A 17,560-nucleotide genomic window follows, 5' to 3' on the forward strand; every position below is an offset into this window, starting at 1 on the left:
GAAAGAAAACAAAAAGAAAGTAATAAAAGCTAAAAGGAGACATGGGGTTGTAGTTAACAATATTAGTTTTTTTTTGGTTATGCTTGACGATTGTGAGAAACTTATCGGTCAGCCCTGACAGTAATAGTTGCCTAATAGCTCGCCACAAGGGCAGCTGATGCCACCTTAAATGTATCCTGTGATTTACCTTTGTCTTATATGAAGTACAACCTTGCATGCACTCCTGTAGCATTCCGTCAGACTGGCTGATTTGCATGTGTGTTTATATCAAGGACAGGACTCATAGTTTCCTTGAGACACACCAGGGCATTTATATTAATAACGAATAAAATAGGCCATAACTTGTATTAACATTTCTAATTGTGAAACAGAATTATATAGCTCTCACAGGTTTACGAGATAGTGTGTGCATATTAGATTACTGAGTCAGTCATCACAAATATTTCCAGTTGGCCACCCAGTGTAATTAATTTAGCAAGCACTGGACCACAAGTAGACCTACACAATGTTCAAGAGGTTCATTGCGTTTGAATGCATAAATGCCACACAACTAAAGCCTTCAAACAATAGCAACTAAAAACCAAAGAGCTGTTGAACTAATTATTACACTCAAATTGTTAAAACTTAAACAATATGTCATTACCCTAAATTTACAGGTACTTCTCACAGAATGCTTCATCCATAGAGCTCTGTAGCATCTGTCATATCCAACTAAGTGGATGCTCTGTTGTGCATACAGGTCTTATTGAGCAAGCTGATGATTAGCATTCGTCACTCAGGCAATAGTTGGAGGATGTTAAAGTGGTTTGGTTATGTAAAAACACCACACAACTCAATGACAGCGCTAAAGACTTGTTGGACCTTTCCACTGTGTTCAGGTGGGATGCTCTCCACAGCAAATCATGGAATATATTAATAAAGAACAGAGAATAAATGTCACACATCCTCTTACATCTGAAAGTCTTATCAGCAATTGCTGCATGGAGCCACTGCAAAGCCACTGAGGTCGGAAACCTCAAAGTTGGAAACCAATTACATTCAAAAGTAATAATGAAAGTAATATTAATTATATTTGCTTTAGAAACCGTCTTTCACACTCTGATAATACAGAACAAAGGTAGCTGCTTCAGATGTCAGTCAGATTGTTGTCAGATAGTCTGACAACTATTATGACATGCATTAGTCTTTGTGAGTAGCTGTGTGTGGGTTTAACCAATGGATATTTATGGTGACTAAGACACCAGTGGAAATTATTTCAACAGTATCAGATAGCAATGTATGTAAAATATCATTATTGAGCACTTTCATTGTTTTTTATTGATTGGCCTAAGCAGGTTACATAATTACATGAGTCACAGTCTTCAGTCACTGTTCAACTTCTGGATATCAGGTAGGCCTATAAAGCTGGTGTAAGTATGTCACTATTTGCCATGTTACCCACACAGACACAACACAATAAATGACTACATTTCTGTTTGTTTATGTTTTTACAAACATACCCACACACAGAGTGAACTTCCATTGATACTAAATCTGTCCAGCAGAGTAGTGGTCACCAATGTTTCTTAAGTAAGATCTCACTGAATGTGAATAAAAACCTTCCCTCCTTTTAAGACATTGCTAAGAGTGATATTGAAAATGGTAGCTGCACACTCCTCTGCACTTTACAGCCTCCCTGCTACAGCAAGACTCAGGCAGGAAGATAGTGAGCCCTTTAGTCTGTGTCTCTCTTTCTCAACTGTGTTAGAGACATTGTACATGAAAACCATACGTCAAGAAAATCACATATTGTGGTGCTTGCAGCATATGTTACCAGTGTTGAAGGTTTGGCTGGTTTTAGTTTTGAAATCACATTGAAGAGGGTATTCAAATGATAACTAAACATCTCTTGCAACTGCCATCATAAATAAAATATGTAGAACAGGCACTAATGGAAAGAAAGACAACCTGAAATAGTCAAATTTTCTTGTTCACAGAAAATGAAAACAAAAAAAGTATACATCAAGAATAAGCATTTAAGGCACATTCATCTTCGAAAATAATATATTTTTTATCATTACCAGTACTGACTGTAAAACTGTAGCTTGCTTGTAGGCTACCTTTTAATTGTCAAGCTTATCTACATTCTTACAGACCCGATTTATACTGTCTGTGTGTCTTTGTACCAATTTAAAAGTACGTAACCGTGAGGTAACCACTACCTTGAGAGGCATCTGAAGGTAGTTTGGACTAACAGATACGTTGAGACACCGCCATCATTTATCATAGTTATCTGGATAGCTGCAGTCTTCAAGGGTTATGGGCTGCTAGGGTTATGTAATAAAATGGCTACAGGTCACAGGAGGATCTTGCAAAAAGCTCCCATTTTACATTAGTGACCTAGAGCACCTGTCATATCAAAGTCTTTCGGCACTATGACTGTAGTGCATAGTTTCATAGTTTACATACCAGTGCAAGGAAATGCAATTAATTATTAAGTGAGATACTGATTCACATTCCTTGTTGGAGCAGCAAAGGGAAGAAATTAAAGTGGTTGGATAATTCAAAAGTCACTACACTAATCTCTGGCAGAGTCTGACATTACCAATGCTTGTGTGAGCAGGGGCTGAATTAATATTTAAACTTTTGGCTCTTGACTTAGAGGTAGACTTGCAACTAAAAAAAGGTCTTGTACTCTGTGGTATCAAAGATCTTAGTCATTTTACATAGTCAGGATGGTGACAGTTTTATACCCCTTCACAATCATACAGCTTTGAGCAAGAAAATGTGCTCCCATGTTATACCTGTTATCAGAAGCAGTGCAGGTTGAAAACAGAACTGTGACCAAAATACGTGTTAGGTCGATCATATTACATTATATAACTGTTCTAACCACTCTCTTATCAGTCCATTTTTATTGTTGTAGGCTCCTATTTGTTGCAGTATATTTGAATATACGAAAGGAAGAGTAAAGATTACAACAGACAGCTGAGTTCAGAAGGTCACCATAAATAAGTCAACTATCCACTCAATTAGCATCAGTTTCGGATTCACAGATAGTCACCTACATGACTTCAATGCAATTCACTACACAGTGTTTCATCTTGTTGAGAAAATAGGCTACCATCCATAAATGATGAGACTGGGAATGCTTGGTAAGATGCTACGCTAAACAGGTTATTTCATGACTCATGATTCTCTGTAATGGTTAAGCGTGACTAACTGAAAATATATGCTGAGTAACGGTAGCAACGGTTCCATGGAACTGGACAGCAGGTACTGCATGTCAATGCCATGCATCATCAGTATTATCAGGTGCACTGACGTCCATTTGCAAGTCGTGTTGATGTTTGTATTATCTAGCTTGTATAAATACAAGTCAGTTGCTCATGAGTCACTGATTAACTCAGGGATAGCAGCAATATGACCAGACTAAGTTCTGGTGTATCATGTCAATATTTGTCATGTTGCCCAAGAGTAAATAGGTGGGTATTATACACTAATTATTATATATTATATATATAGTATATATTATTTAATACTAATGCTTATTTGATATTTGATGTCTATTTTTATGTGCATGTAATTTCTTTGTGCACGTAATGTATTTGCTGTAAACGCTTTGAGCTGCATTCTTTTGCATGAAAGATGCAATATAAATAAAGTGTATTATTATTATTAATAATAATAATAATACTTATTATACTTACTTATTACATATCACATAGTATATACATATACACATAATATATACATATAAACATATATACATACGCAGTTAGAAAAATATTTAGTGGAACTGAAGGTTTATAAACTTCACAATAATGTTCTGATTAAAGGTTTTAAATGAAATGTCCTTACAGCTGTAGAATACTATAGCACATACACCACTGAAGAAAGGCTTGTAGGTGACCATTTCTGTTGTCATTACCACAAATACTTTCAAACACGTTACTAGCAAGTTCCTGGCCAAAACTGCCCACCAGAAACAGTTCAGTTAAGTAACACGCAGCTGGACACACACACAAGCACTGGCCTTAGGCGATCGAAGGGTTTGTACTCTTTTGCTTCAAATAGTTGTTTACTTCTGGAGCAGATGGTCATCTCTTTTTTCAGTCTTTTGACACTCAAAACAGTATGGGAAAGATTTGTCTTTCACTCCTAGTGGTCTCTCTTATGGTGGAGAAATGGTTGACAAGTGGAGGTAAGTTGAACATTTTAGTTTTTAAACCTTGCTCTCATTTCAAATTAAAGTTAAAAATCAAAAGCTAAACATGTGGAAGGGTGTGTGGAAGCAGCAGAGGAGAGCAAATATTTGTTCTATGAGGACAGATAGAGAATTAAAACCTGTCTATCTGACTTTGAAATCCAGCTTGAGAATAAGATAACCTCAAACTTAGACACATTACATAGTGATGTATTATATTATAACATTTTGTAATTTGATACATACATATCACAAAGGAGAATCTGGCAACATGACAAAACAATAATTTACGCCAAAACCACAAAATATTGATTAAATAATTGATATACTTTTTCACCAGACTCTTTCAAAAATGAAAGTGTGCTTCGTAAAGACTATGATCACATTGTTTACCGTAGGGATTCACGGACTTTGTGACACAGCAGTAATAACCAAGGCTTACCAAACATTCTCGAAACATTCCAGCGGTGCTTTGTTTCAATAGCTGTCATATAATAAAGACAGTTGAAATTAGCCCTTACAAAACATGTCAGTTTTGTCACAGGTCATCTAGCTCTTCCTAATTTAACATATACAGTCCCTCTGTATCTTTAATTGAATAACAATTCTATTGTATAACAGCTTTATTTTAATTTTTCATTGCTGTTTGAGTTTTTTTAGTTTCTTACACTTTATAATTTACGTACATCTTGTTGTAAGCCAATGTTGCACTGTTCGGGAGCTGTTAACCCAGGACGCTTTCTCTCATATTCTGTATACTGTGAACTGAGATGGTAAGTAGGTACTAATAGACAAACTGAATCTGAATCAAAGTTCTACATTGCTTTTTATGTTTCTTGACAGTGTAAGAATCTAAATAAATGCCCCAAAGTTGAAGAACAGACCGGAGGACAGGATTCTGGAGGCTTTGACTGTGTTTTTTGTTTCTCTCCTCTTCAGTGTTTGTCTCGCATCAGTCCGCAGCCAGTGTGCTGATGAGGCGCAAGAGGCACAACAGCGGCCACCTGGAGGAGATGGTGAGGGACAGCCTGGAGCGGGAGTGCATAGAGGAGCGCTGCGTCTGGGAGGAGGCGAGGGAGTGGTTTGAGAACAACGAAAAAACGGTACGCCACCTGGATCTGGGGCAAATGGTCATCTCTCTTTTCAGTCTTTTGACACTCAAAACAGTATGGGAAAGATTTGTCTATCACTCCAAGTGGTCTGTCTTTTGGTGGAGAAATGGTTGACAAGTGGAGGTAATTTTTTCAGGGCTTGCAGGATCTTTTTTCAGAGAACACTTTTGTTGAAGAGTCGGTCAAAAGATTGATAGTAATTGTTTCAAACATCTCACAGCAAATAGTATTTGAATGCAAATGTATCATTCATATTTCTCATGGCATCCTCTCTTGTAGATGGAATTCTGGAATAGTTACATTGGTGAGTTGCACACCACATACATTCAAAAACGCATCACAGAAAAAGTTTCGTAAGATCTTGAAAGGGACAAATCTGCTTTCTTCTGTGCTCTTCCCATTCAACCTTTTTCTTTATATTGTGCTTGATGTTATGATCAGAGGAAAGACTGTGATTATTTGCCATAGATGGAGATCAGTGCGAGTCCTCCCCGTGTCAGAATGGAGCGAGATGTGAGGATGGCCTGAGCTCCTATGTGTGCTGGTGTGCTGCTGGCTTTGGTGGAAAGAACTGTGAGATACGTGAGTCTGTGTATCTGCGAACACACTTTGATAGCCCATTTGTTTTTTTGTTTGTTTGTTTTGATCTCAAAGAGACAATATGTACATAAGAATAAGTCTTTAATGTGGAACCTTGTCTCATGTACTGGAAGGGGGTTGGGGTTGTCATGTAATTTGATGCTTGTTTGTTGATTAATCTAATGGATTATTGTAGGGACTGGTTATTCATTTTCTTTATTTTGTTGTGAATTGACAATGTTTTAATTCTAAGGCTCTTTTTGTGTGCTGGACTCATTCCATTAGAGGCCATAAAGGTTTTCATTCATACACGCATTCAAGATGAAAGAAACAGTGACCTTACATGTCAGCAATTCAATTACCATGAATCATGGTTTCTTTGCCACTTTAGTCTGTCTGTTTGTCTGATCATCAACAGGATTATGCAAAAACTACCAGTTTTCATGAAACTTGCTGGAGGGGTGTAGCATGGGCCGGGAAAGAAGCTGTCAAATTTTGGAGCATTATTTAATTATTATGCAATTATTTTTCGTTTGCGTTAACATTTCTCTCCCCTGTACGTCGCTTTAGACAAAAGCGTCTGCTTAATGACTAAATGTAAAAAGTAAAATGTAACATTGCGAGATAAGGCATTTGGCCTTGGTGGAGACCTGCGCTCTTTGAGTGTGTTATTGGAACTAATCTCTCTGTTTCCCCTGTTGTTCCCATGAAGAGATTGCTCGTCAGTGTGATGTTGATAATGGCGGCTGCATGCAGTTCTGCATTGAAGATAAAGTGCGGGGAGCCACATGTGCCTGTGCCCCTGGGTACCGACGGACGACAGACAAGATGTCCTGTGAACCACTAAGTACTTGCTGCTCCATCTCTCTCTCTTTTTCTCTCTCTCTATCTCTTCTAAACACACACACACACACACACACACACACACACACACACACACACCTCATCCATCTTTTCTTAGGTCCCTTCATGGGCTCACATTAGATCTCAAAAGCCTGGATACATTTTTTGGTAAAAACACTGGGCCATACTCATCAAACTATGTGTTAAGATGATCACACATTTGAATGTCAGGAATGAAATTGTACTGAAACATGTCCATGTTCATCAGTCCCTTACTAACACCCTATCGTAACGGGGTTAAATACCGGCAAGCGAGCTTCGTTCGCGTTGTCATGTTAATGTATTATTAAACTTAGCATATCGATTGTTTAAAGGCACCCAGTGCAACTTTCGAGGCTTAAAAATAAACATTCAATTTCTAATCTTTTTTACACGTAGTAAGTTTCAATAACTCCATACCATTACATACCGACATTCAAGCAGCAAAGATGAGACGTCGTTGTGTGGTGAGAACTGATAGAAAATCGATAACAACAACAATCGCCACCATTTTCTTTATTTTTTGTAACCTACAATAAATAAAGCAGGCTTCCAGTCAATGGAAAAATGGCTTCTCCCCACCGGCGATTGTTGTTGTTTACGATTTTCTATCAGTTCTCACCACACAACGACATCTCATCTTTGCTCCTTGAATGTCGATATGTAATGGTATGGAGTTATTGAAACTTACTACGTGTAAAAAAGACTAGAAATTGAATGTTTATTTTTCATTGAATGTTTACATAAAGTTGCACTGGGTGCCTTTAACAGACTGGCCGATTTTTAACAAACTGTCCGATAACTGACGTAGCTATGCTATGCTACTTACCGTACATTTACATTCACTGGGAACTGTTAGGTCATGTCAATAAGTTAAGATCCACGCTTAACCAATTCACAACATTCAATCTTACCAGCTCACTTTTCATGTAATTTTACTGGCCTATTTTTATTGTTATCCCGTTTGATGATAACTGATGGTAACAGCGACTGAACAGAACTGAGCTTGATTGTAGCCCACAGATATGCCAAAGATGAAACGGATGAATTATGTGGAATAGGCTATCCATCAATCACATTTCATGATCAAATCTGACTGTAGCCTGAGCAAGAGAGACGGAAAAAGCCACTCATAATGACTGTTTGCCAAAGTCATGCTAACAATAGCTTAACAGCTTTTCCTTTCCACACTACACAGCACAAAGGTGAGAAAATAAACACCTGATGACAAGTTTGTCTGTTTGTCAGAACAATACCCCTGTGGCCAACTTGGGAAAACCATAAAGGAAACTCTGTCTGGAAGATCCCTCATTGATGCGGAAACAGTTTACCAACATGAGATGTCTATCAACAACACCCACATTAATATGTCTGCTGAGAATGCAGAGACGCCTTCTGAGAACAACACCCTTAGCCTCACCAATGCTGAAGACAGTCCAGTATCACCAGTGGTCATAAACAGTACTCTGCAGCCAACACCGGACAGTGGAACTCCTTCCTGGAAGTTCTATCCAACCCTACCTACAATCAAAGCAGACACATCGAAAGATGAGCGCATAGTTGGTGGAAACGAGGCTACCAGAGGGGAGATACCATGGCAAGTAAGAGCTAACAGGCAGATGACTATGATTTGGCATCTATCAGGAATAACTGACCTAGTTTGAACCATGACAGCATTTGACTTGTCAATATACGTATGAGTTGACTCAGATATACTCATTACTTGACTAAGTAAATGATTGATGTCTCAATTGCAAATCATGTCCTTCCCTCACTCATCTAAGGTTGCAATAATCAACAAAGCCACCAGTATAGTGTTCTGTGGAGGGACACTTCTGAGTGAAATCTGGGTCATTACTGCAGCCCACTGTATCGTACAGAGCAAGGGACCTTTCTTCATCCGTCTTGGTGAGTCCAAGTGCACAGCAATTTCTGACAATACAGAAAGTCGGCAATATAAGTTAACAACATATACAACAACATAAAATCATGGTTATGTTTATATTTCTAATGTGTAGTTTCAACTCATACATTGGGCTGAGAAGGTAAGTTACATGATTCTTGAATAATTGCAGACGATACCTTTTAACAAACATCTTGACCCTACCAGGGGAGCATGACATACACAAGGATGAGAAGAGTGAGAGTGAACATGAGGTGGACAACATCATCCTTCACCCTCACTACGACCCCAAGAAGAGCCTCTACAACCACGACATTGCCATCCTGCACCTCTCCACTCCCGTCACCTTCTCCGACTACATCATCCCCATCTGCCTGGGCCCCAAAGGCTTCACGGAGTCCCTTCTGAGGAACTCAGAAACCGCGCTGGTGAGCGGCTGGGGAAGGATGCGCTACAACGGCCGCGACTCCAACACACTGCAGAAGGTGGAGGTGCCCTACGTGGACCGGACCGAGTGCAAGGGCAGCAGCAGCGACCAGGTGTCCCGCTTCATGTTCTGCGCCGGCTACAAGACCGTCCAGAAGGACGCCTGCCAGGGAGACAGCGGCGGACCCCACGTCTCACAGTACAAAAACACCTGGTTCCTCACAGGCGTCGTGAGCTGGGGAGAGGAGTGCGCCAAGGATGGCAAATATGGCATCTACACGCGCGTTTCCAAGTACTCCTTCTGGATTTCTAATGTCACAGGCTTGACCTCCTCCACAAACTGACCAAAGACCCAGAGCTGAATGAAGACAGTCCAAACAAGGAATGGAAAACGGCATATGTTATCTCAGTCTTTTCATGCAGTGACACCACTCTACTTCTGAGATTGAAAGTGACTTTCAGTTGACCAAAGAAATGTGCTGTGTCTTCAGGTAAACAATATGCAGGCTCAAAGTTCATGTATAATAATTGTCATTTTCTACCCAAGCATTCCTTAAAGACTGATGGGATTTATTTAATTCAAAATAATTCAATCAAGAGAGAAAAAAAATAAAGAAAAATGTCCTCTCTATTTTGTTGCTGTGCGAATATATTTCTTTTTGTTATTTTTGGATATTCACATGAGAACTCTCCCTACATTTACATAACTAAAAATACATTGCTCTCATATAAACAACACATTGGCATTTGCTGTTCTGAAGTCTCAGTTTGTGCAGCAGAAACTCTCATCTACTACAATACATACATTTCAAATGACTTAAAACATTATGCAAGGAATTCATTGCTTCTCAAAACCAGTAATATGACCAATATGTCGTTGGAGTACAACAGAACTGCGTCCAATCAATCGGTCACAGTATCAGTTTTGAATACAACGGAAGCTTCTGAATTGTGTTAAGGCTCTGGCAAAGCTTAAACCTACCAAACTAAAGTGCAGTGCAAAATGAGGCAAACATGGGGTGTGCAGCAAGAGAAAGCACCTCATGGCTAAGATTGCATCATGCGGAATTGTGATTGGAAGCAGAATAAAGCATCACCAAAGTTAACGAGTGAAGGCTATATTTTTAAGACCCCACTACGTCCACAAATGCATATCATGTGCTCTTTAAGCTAAGCAGCGTAATGAAACACGAGCCTTATAAAAGCGGAGGGTCGGGAAATATGGACTTTGTAGTTTTTTGGCACATATACTCAGACAGATGTTATGCAAATGTGTTCTGTACAATATAACACACATCAGAGTCCCTCCCATAGTTTACACTCTGTACATACAGTAAGAAAATAGCTGTGCATCATCTATCTCTTGCAGAGACCTGTCTGTTCTGAAATCATTAAAAACTCTCACCCATAACTCGCATGAAGAGGCCTTACTACCACTGGGCCAACATCACAGTCAGCAGGGGGTCGGCCAGTTGCTCGATAACCATGGAAACCGAGGCTTCTGTGTGAGAAACACACGGCACTGTGTGGTCATGAGAAGATGCCAGATGCCAAACAATCAGGCTCACTTTAGCTCAGACAGAATACTGACCTACAGTGCCACTTTAAAGTATGTGAACCCCTTGACCACTTAGGAGTTTTCTGTTGTTTTACCATGATTTTTCATTTTTTTCATCACCAATTTTCCATAGAAGGAATGTCAGGTTTATGTTTATCATTTGCATGTACTTTTTTTAGAGGGAATTGTTTGAGTAGCCAAAAGACTACATGAAACATGGAATTAGTCCATTTCAAAAGTAAGTGAACCCCCAGCTGAATTGGTAAAGTCAAGCAGGTAACAGATTCAGTGAAACTTATTTGGGTGCTTAATTAGTCAATTAAGCAAACCGATCATCTGAGACATCCTTAGGGAAAGGTTTGGGCAACACAGATTAAAAGAGGGAGGAAACCAACCAAACTACTGTAGTGCCAAGGTGTACCCACACAGATCAACAATGCCGAAAGGAAACGAGATATCCGAGAACATCAGGAAGAAGGTTCTGACAGCCCTTCAGTCTTGGGAAAGCTATAAGACCATCTCCAAAAGATTCCAGCTCCATCCATCCATCCAAGACAAATAATTTAGAAATGGAGGGCATTCAACATGACCGCATCTCTGCCTAGAAGTGGACGCCCATCAAGACCATCACCAAGAAGCACCAGAAGAAGAATAAATCAGGTAAAAGTCAACCCACACATCACCTCTAAAGAGTTTCAGACCTCTCTGGCAGCATCTGGGGTAAATGTACATGGGTCTACAATCAGACGAAAATTGAATAGACATGACATTCATGATCGGGTTGCTAGAAGGAAGCCTCTGCTCTCAAGAAAGAACAAAACTGCCCGTTTCAACTTTGCCCGAGAGCACTTGGATAAACCAAAGGCCTTCTGGAAGTCCCTTCTTTAAACAGATGAGTCCGAGATAGAATTATTTTGTCACGATCAAAACCAACAATTTTCGTCTGATTGTAGACCCATGTACATTTACCCCAGATGCTGCCAGAGAGGTCCGAAACTCTTTAGAGGTGATGTGTGGGTTGACTTTTACCTGATTTATTCTTCTTCTGGTGCTTCTTGGTGATGGTCTTGATGGGCGTCCACTTCTAGGCAGAGATGCGGTCATGTTGAATGCCCTCCATTTCAAAATTATTTGTCTTGGATGGATGGATGGAGCTGGAATCTTTTGGAGATGGTCTTATAGCTTTCCCAAGACTGATGGGCTGTCAGTACCTTCTTCCTGATGTTCTCGGATATCTCGTTTCCTCTCGGCATTGTTGATCTGTGTGGGTACACCTTGGCACTACAGTAGTTTGGTTGGTTTCCTCTCTCTTTTAATCTGTGTTGCCCAAACCTTTCCCTAAGGATGTCTCAGATGATCGGTTTGCTCATTGACTAATTATTCACCCAAATAAGTTTCACTGAATCTGTTACCTGCTTGACTTTATCAATTCAGCTGGGGGTTCACTTACTTTTGAAATGGACTAATTCCATGTTACATGTAGTTTTTCAGCTTCTCAAACAATTTCCTCTAAACAAGTACATGCAAATGATAAACATAAACCTGACATTTCATCTATGGAAAATTGGTGATGAAAAAAATGAAAAATCATGGTAAAACAACAGAAAACGCTTAAGTGCTCAAGGGGTTCACATACTTTCAAGTGGCACTGTATGTTTTACATTGTGCTTGACAGACTGACCTACTTTGACAAAAGTTTGAGAAAGGTTTGTTTTTAATCCCACTGTATTATCACTGGTGGATCCTTGTGAGAGATAGTGATTCTGGATCTGTAGAGAGTCCATGCCTGTCCTTCAGTCCAATCCATAAACCCCTCTGCCCAATAGGGCTGAAGCATGTCTGTTACATATACAGCAACCACTCATGTCCTGTCATTTGATAAATGGCTGGTTTAGACAGTGAGACTGACAGAGTGATTTAGGACAGAGGACTTTGGAATGCTGAGGTCTTTGTGCTGAATGCTGAGGATCTCTGGGTGGCCCGTTGAAGATTTATGGGTGTTTTCTGGTCTTCCAGAAGGCTTGTTCAGGGACTGAGCTTTCTGGTCTTCACACTGACCATGTCTGTAACACAACATTGATGTGTCAGGAACAAATTATTTTCATACTGTATTGGTTTTAAAATGGGTTTAATTCTCCAAAGAATTTCCATTGCACTCAGAACATAGTGCATAGTATTATGAGCTAAAGATGGATGGCAGCAGGCTTTGGGAAGCCATTGTAAACTCACCCCTCTCTCACCAAAACTCACCGCCCTGGCGGGTGAAATAACCGGTCTCTCCCAGAATCCTCAGCAGACTGTAAGGTGGAACTCTGCCTTCCTCCCCTCGAGTGATGTTCTTCACCAGCCTGAGAGAGCAAAACACAGCGCAATACGGTCACTGCTTACATAGGATCGTAATTATCTATTTCAACATCATGTTCATGTTCATTGTATCATTATTTTTGTAAACATTAGCTGTGACTCAATTCCGTCCTGTCAATGTGAAGTGCGAGTAGCCTACCACAGGCCCTCTTTATCTTCCTGCACCAGCTGAAGGACATCACCCTGTTTTATCAGCAGGTCGTCAGGTCCTGACTGACGGCCTTCCACCACCGCCCTGTACCGCCCAGGGACCTGTGGGAAGAGGGGTGAATCAGTCATTCCCCCACAGAGGACCACTAAATCAACATCCGCAATTATTGGTAGGGGCCATGTCAGGTCAGAGCCTAACCAAAGCGTATCGCTGCAACATCCTTTCCCATGAACATCCCACTACGATCTACAATTATGACTCATCTAACAATAGAGTGCTGCAGTGTTGGATGGGTTTTTTATGCATGGGTTGATTGAACCAGTTAGATAACTGCAGAATGGGAAATCACAGACAATTGTGCTGTATAGAGCCCATAATAGAAAAATGGCTGCTTGTCAATGAGGGTCTCGCTGGTTTCAGCATTTAAGAGAGAAGATTTAGTGTTTTGTGTAGCTGTCTATGCAGTGAAAGGAGTTCCTATTCAAGAAGAGTGGAATCGGTGAATTCCAGTTTCTGTCTCTTTGATTTAACTAAGCTGATATACGTACATTTTAATGTATTTTTAGGCACGTTAAGTGTTCCTTGTATATGTGTGTTTTGCATTTTGTAACCTAAACTGAACATTAAATCCCCAACCAGTGATGGTAGGCTGCATTCTGAACTCAAGCTCACCAGCAGAGAAACCACTTCATCCTCATCAGACTCAGACAGGTTGGACAGATCAGTGGTCCAGTCCTCCAGACCCTCACAGATATCTGAGTTGGAGGTACCATGCCAGCCTGCAAACACAGTCAGTGCTGTACTGTATATCATGACTCACATTTAGAACTGGTTCAGTAGAACATGTGTATGTCTCCCTTGAAAGTCTCATGAAAAACAGACAAAGTCCATAGTGTGAACTGTAAATATTCAGTTCTGAGGTGAACTGTATCTACCCTCTTGTTCTATTAAAATTATACACAACATAATACAGGCATGTGAGGATCGCAGAGCACAAAAACGTATTTCCTCATTGCTCCTTAAACTTCTCCTCTGACACTGTGCAACAGCAGGCACCCGGAGCGCCCTTGTGCGCCCTTGCACTCACTGCGACGGTTCTGCTGCTGCCGCCGGGGTGAGAAGATGACAGGGTCCGTCAGAACCGGGCTGGTGCGGCCTGACTCAGTCTCCTCGGAGCTGACTGAGGCCCCCTGCAGCTTGCTGTTAGGAAGGACATCAAAACAAGCTGAGCAGCCCGCGATCTGGCTGGGGCTCCAGGGCATGCACACCGAAACACGTGCCAGACTGACCCCCGTCGGGCGGAGGGTAATGATGATCGTGGTGGAGGGGGGAGGGGTGGTTAGAACACAAAACACAACACCAAACACAGTCATGAAAGGAGCATGGAACCTACTGGCAGTACTGTACAACCACAGACTAAAAGGGTTTTAAATGAGGTTGAGAGATACTATAGTGGTAAATGCACAGTGTCTTTAAGTTACCATGGTTTGAGAGCAGCATCAAATGGTACGTCATGCTCTATTTTATATATGAAAAGTATACCGATACCAAAAAAGCCATGTCAGTTTAGTTATTCCATACCATTTTAAGAATTGTACACAGCTGTTTGATTTCTCATATAGGTATACTGTATGTAAGTAATCTAGCCAAAACCATAGAGAAATGTTTCAAGGGTAAGAAAATGTCTGTCATTCTGGCAAGGGAGAAGCTTACACAATTGCTGGCATGTAGAAGCTTAGCTCAAGAAGCAATGGGGCGATTGCTAATCAACAAAACCTCTAACAAAGTATTACAAAACACCACATTTGACTTATTCTATTAAAGTTATTTTACCATTTCTGCTTCCAATGTAAGATTGGCCGTTGTTAAACTACAAAATCTACAAATGAACTGGGTTTTCTTCAGATTAATTTGTGCTACAGCGGCTAACACATGCATGGACACATAGAAGCATGACATTCTAACCTGCTCAGAGGAAGACATGTCAGGAGACAGGACAGGAGGGGGATGAAGCATGATAATTTTACTGCAACAAAGGCTTCCAGTTTTCAGTTTTCCACCTCATTAAGGAAATAACTTCAGACAAATAACAGATAAAACTGATCCAAATGCAGTGCATTTCCTAACCCTTTGACACTATTTCAAACAAAGTGTGTCCTCTTTTTGATCACCAACACTACTTCACACTGACCCCTGATTCATTGTCAAACAAAGTGCAAGCTCTTCTAAACTACTTGTTTTCAGACAATAAAATCTATATAAAGAGATTGGGAGTTTGGGAGACGTATTCTGGCTACTGCTGGGCGACCCTTTGCCCTTATGCTCAACATATTGGAGGCGATGAAATGTAACCCTTGATGCACCCAGAGTACAATAACATCACTACCCTCAATTAACTGAACAGTTGGAAAGTGAAAGAACAGCGCTTGTGAAGTGACTGAGTAAATATGAACTTTGTATGACTGATGTCTTCATACCAATACCAACAATTCCTTCTATCTAGCACGACAAATAGGTCAACCATCTTCAAAGCTTTCCACCATATCCATCATTTTCCCCCCTTTCACCACTTGATTAAGGTATACTCTCAATGGCACTGATCTTCACAAGAAGACAAACACACTGCATGCCTACAACAAAGATCACAACGTGAGACATGCTCCAAAATCACACACACACAGACCAGCACAAACAACGATACACACAACTGTAGTTTGAAGAACACATTAGGACTTGCATGTCTTGATTCTGATCATGTGCTTTCAGCAAATCTCAGTTGCTGTTTTATGAGAGTAAATGTCTTCAGTTGACCCTAGCCCTGATAACAACTGACATTTCTCACCAATTAGTTACATCAACATTACTACCATTTTTATCTCAAGTTTTTATTCTGTTGCTTACATTTCGCCTCCATTTCATAATCTCAGTGAAGAGCAACCCAACAAGAACCCTGGAAAGCCCTGGACTGCATGGCCATATTGCATAAGCTTTGAACAAATGGAGACTTGCAAGCCAATGACATGGTTTGCTAGAGATGGATGCGAGAGGAAAACCGGTCGCCAGAATTCCTGCTGTTAGCATGCCATACGTGAGCCAACACCGACATGAAATCATGCAGGCAAGTAGATGCCGGAGGAGAGACTCACCTGTCTACTACCCCCTCTGCCACCACACAGGTGTGACCTTCACCTGAGACACACAGGAAAGGGGGAAGTGGAGGGGAGAGAGAATTGGAAGGCATGATAAACTTCAACATCAACAAGATAAACAGAGAAAAGTTGTAGAAAAAAAATTATAATTAGAACCTGCATGCACTGCATCACAGGGAGCCTTTGTAAGACATCAAAAGCAAAAAAAAAATCAGCTGCATCCAATGAAAAAAAATAAAATCAAAATGAAAGCCACAGAACAGACCCAAAGGTGGACATTGACAGACAATGACCCACAAAGTAGGAACCTTGAGCAAGTCGCTGATTAGTGAGGATCTTCCTGATCTCAGTCAGCCAGGCCATCTTCACCTCCACTGATTGGGCCTGATAACACACAGCAAAGACACACACCTCCAGTCATGAGCATGAGTGGAGCAGTGCGTGAAGAAGAAGCTTGTCTGATGAACACAAATTATTCAATATGCTGTTAGCAATGTTTTTAGATTTCACATGCTGATATAAGCTCTGCTTTGAAGAGTTAATAGATGGATAAATGATTATATAATATATAATTAAAGGGCAATTACATAGTAAGTAAGTGTGAAATGTTCGTTGCAGATCCTTGCCTTCATATGGCCTGTGGTGCAATCGTGTTGGCTGTGAAATGAGTAGTATAGATACCTGGATTAAGTACACCTCCTCTCTGCCGCTGTACCATAGCTCAAACTTCTTGATGTCTCCTTTGACATTCTCTGTGATGCCCACAGCACTCATCTGCACAAATTATATAAAAACATACAGACTAGTTCACTTTGGTTTGCTTTTCATCTCCCTCCATGTGGTTACAGCAATTACAGAAAAAGACCCACAAATGGAAAGAGATGAGATTAATTTTCATTAACGTAATCTCTCCTGTATTGTACATGCACAAACTAATGCATTGTAAGGCTTGATGTACATATAAACTACAAAAAGTGAACATGTGGTTCATTTATGTATTATAAAGAGTTTTTCTCTCCACAATGAGAGACAATAGTTTCTCTTCTTATCACCAACTAAAATTTAAATGTTTTTGAGATAAAACATGAAATGGGATGCATAAACCTCATACAGTATGTGAATTATATAATCCCTAATACAAACGTATAGCTATTTGACAGATAGGGAAGTGTCAAGAGATCAAGGCAAACACATGTCCTTAAAAGTTAACAGAGAGCTCGTCTAAAAGAACGATAGGTTAGTCACATCAC

At 40.3% G+C, this 17,560-nt stretch overlaps 2 protein-coding genes across 2 annotated transcripts in view; one reads left to right on the forward strand and one right to left on the reverse strand.

Moving 5' to 3' along the window:
• Positions 1–4,116: 4,116 nt before the first annotated feature.
• f9b (coagulation factor IXb) lies at positions 4,117–9,432 on the forward strand (the record flags this gene model as incomplete). The annotated part of the gene is made up of 8 exons (XM_080836247.1): positions 4,117–4,183; positions 5,126–5,289; positions 5,578–5,602; positions 5,767–5,880; positions 6,590–6,724; positions 8,008–8,360; positions 8,544–8,667; positions 8,870–9,432. 8 exons carry the CDS (start codon positions 4,117–4,119, stop codon positions 9,430–9,432), a joined length of 1,545 nt encoding a protein of 514 aa, XP_080692373.1.
• Positions 9,433–12,671: 3,239 nt separating this feature from the next.
• The window catches only part of mcf2b (MCF.2 cell line derived transforming sequence b), a gene marked incomplete at both ends in the record, with an annotated part of 13,769 nt that continues 8,880 nt past the window's right edge, over positions 12,672–17,560 (reverse strand). Inside the window, 8 exons of the mRNA XM_080854942.1 lie at positions 12,672–12,709; positions 12,897–12,994; positions 13,150–13,262; positions 13,834–13,940; positions 14,249–14,445; positions 16,308–16,350; positions 16,619–16,694; positions 16,992–17,084. Coding sequence (XP_080711068.1) covers positions 12,672–12,709; positions 12,897–12,994; positions 13,150–13,262; positions 13,834–13,940; positions 14,249–14,445; positions 16,308–16,350; positions 16,619–16,694; positions 16,992–17,084 — 765 coding nt within the window. The remainder of the gene's footprint in view (positions 12,710–12,896; positions 12,995–13,149; positions 13,263–13,833; positions 13,941–14,248; positions 14,446–16,307; positions 16,351–16,618; positions 16,695–16,991; positions 17,085–17,560) is intronic.

Source organism: Sprattus sprattus (genome assembly GCF_963457725.1).
Source record: "Sprattus sprattus genome assembly, chromosome: 1".
In the NCBI taxonomy this organism is placed as follows: domain Eukaryota; kingdom Metazoa; phylum Chordata; class Actinopteri; order Clupeiformes; family Clupeidae; genus Sprattus; species Sprattus sprattus.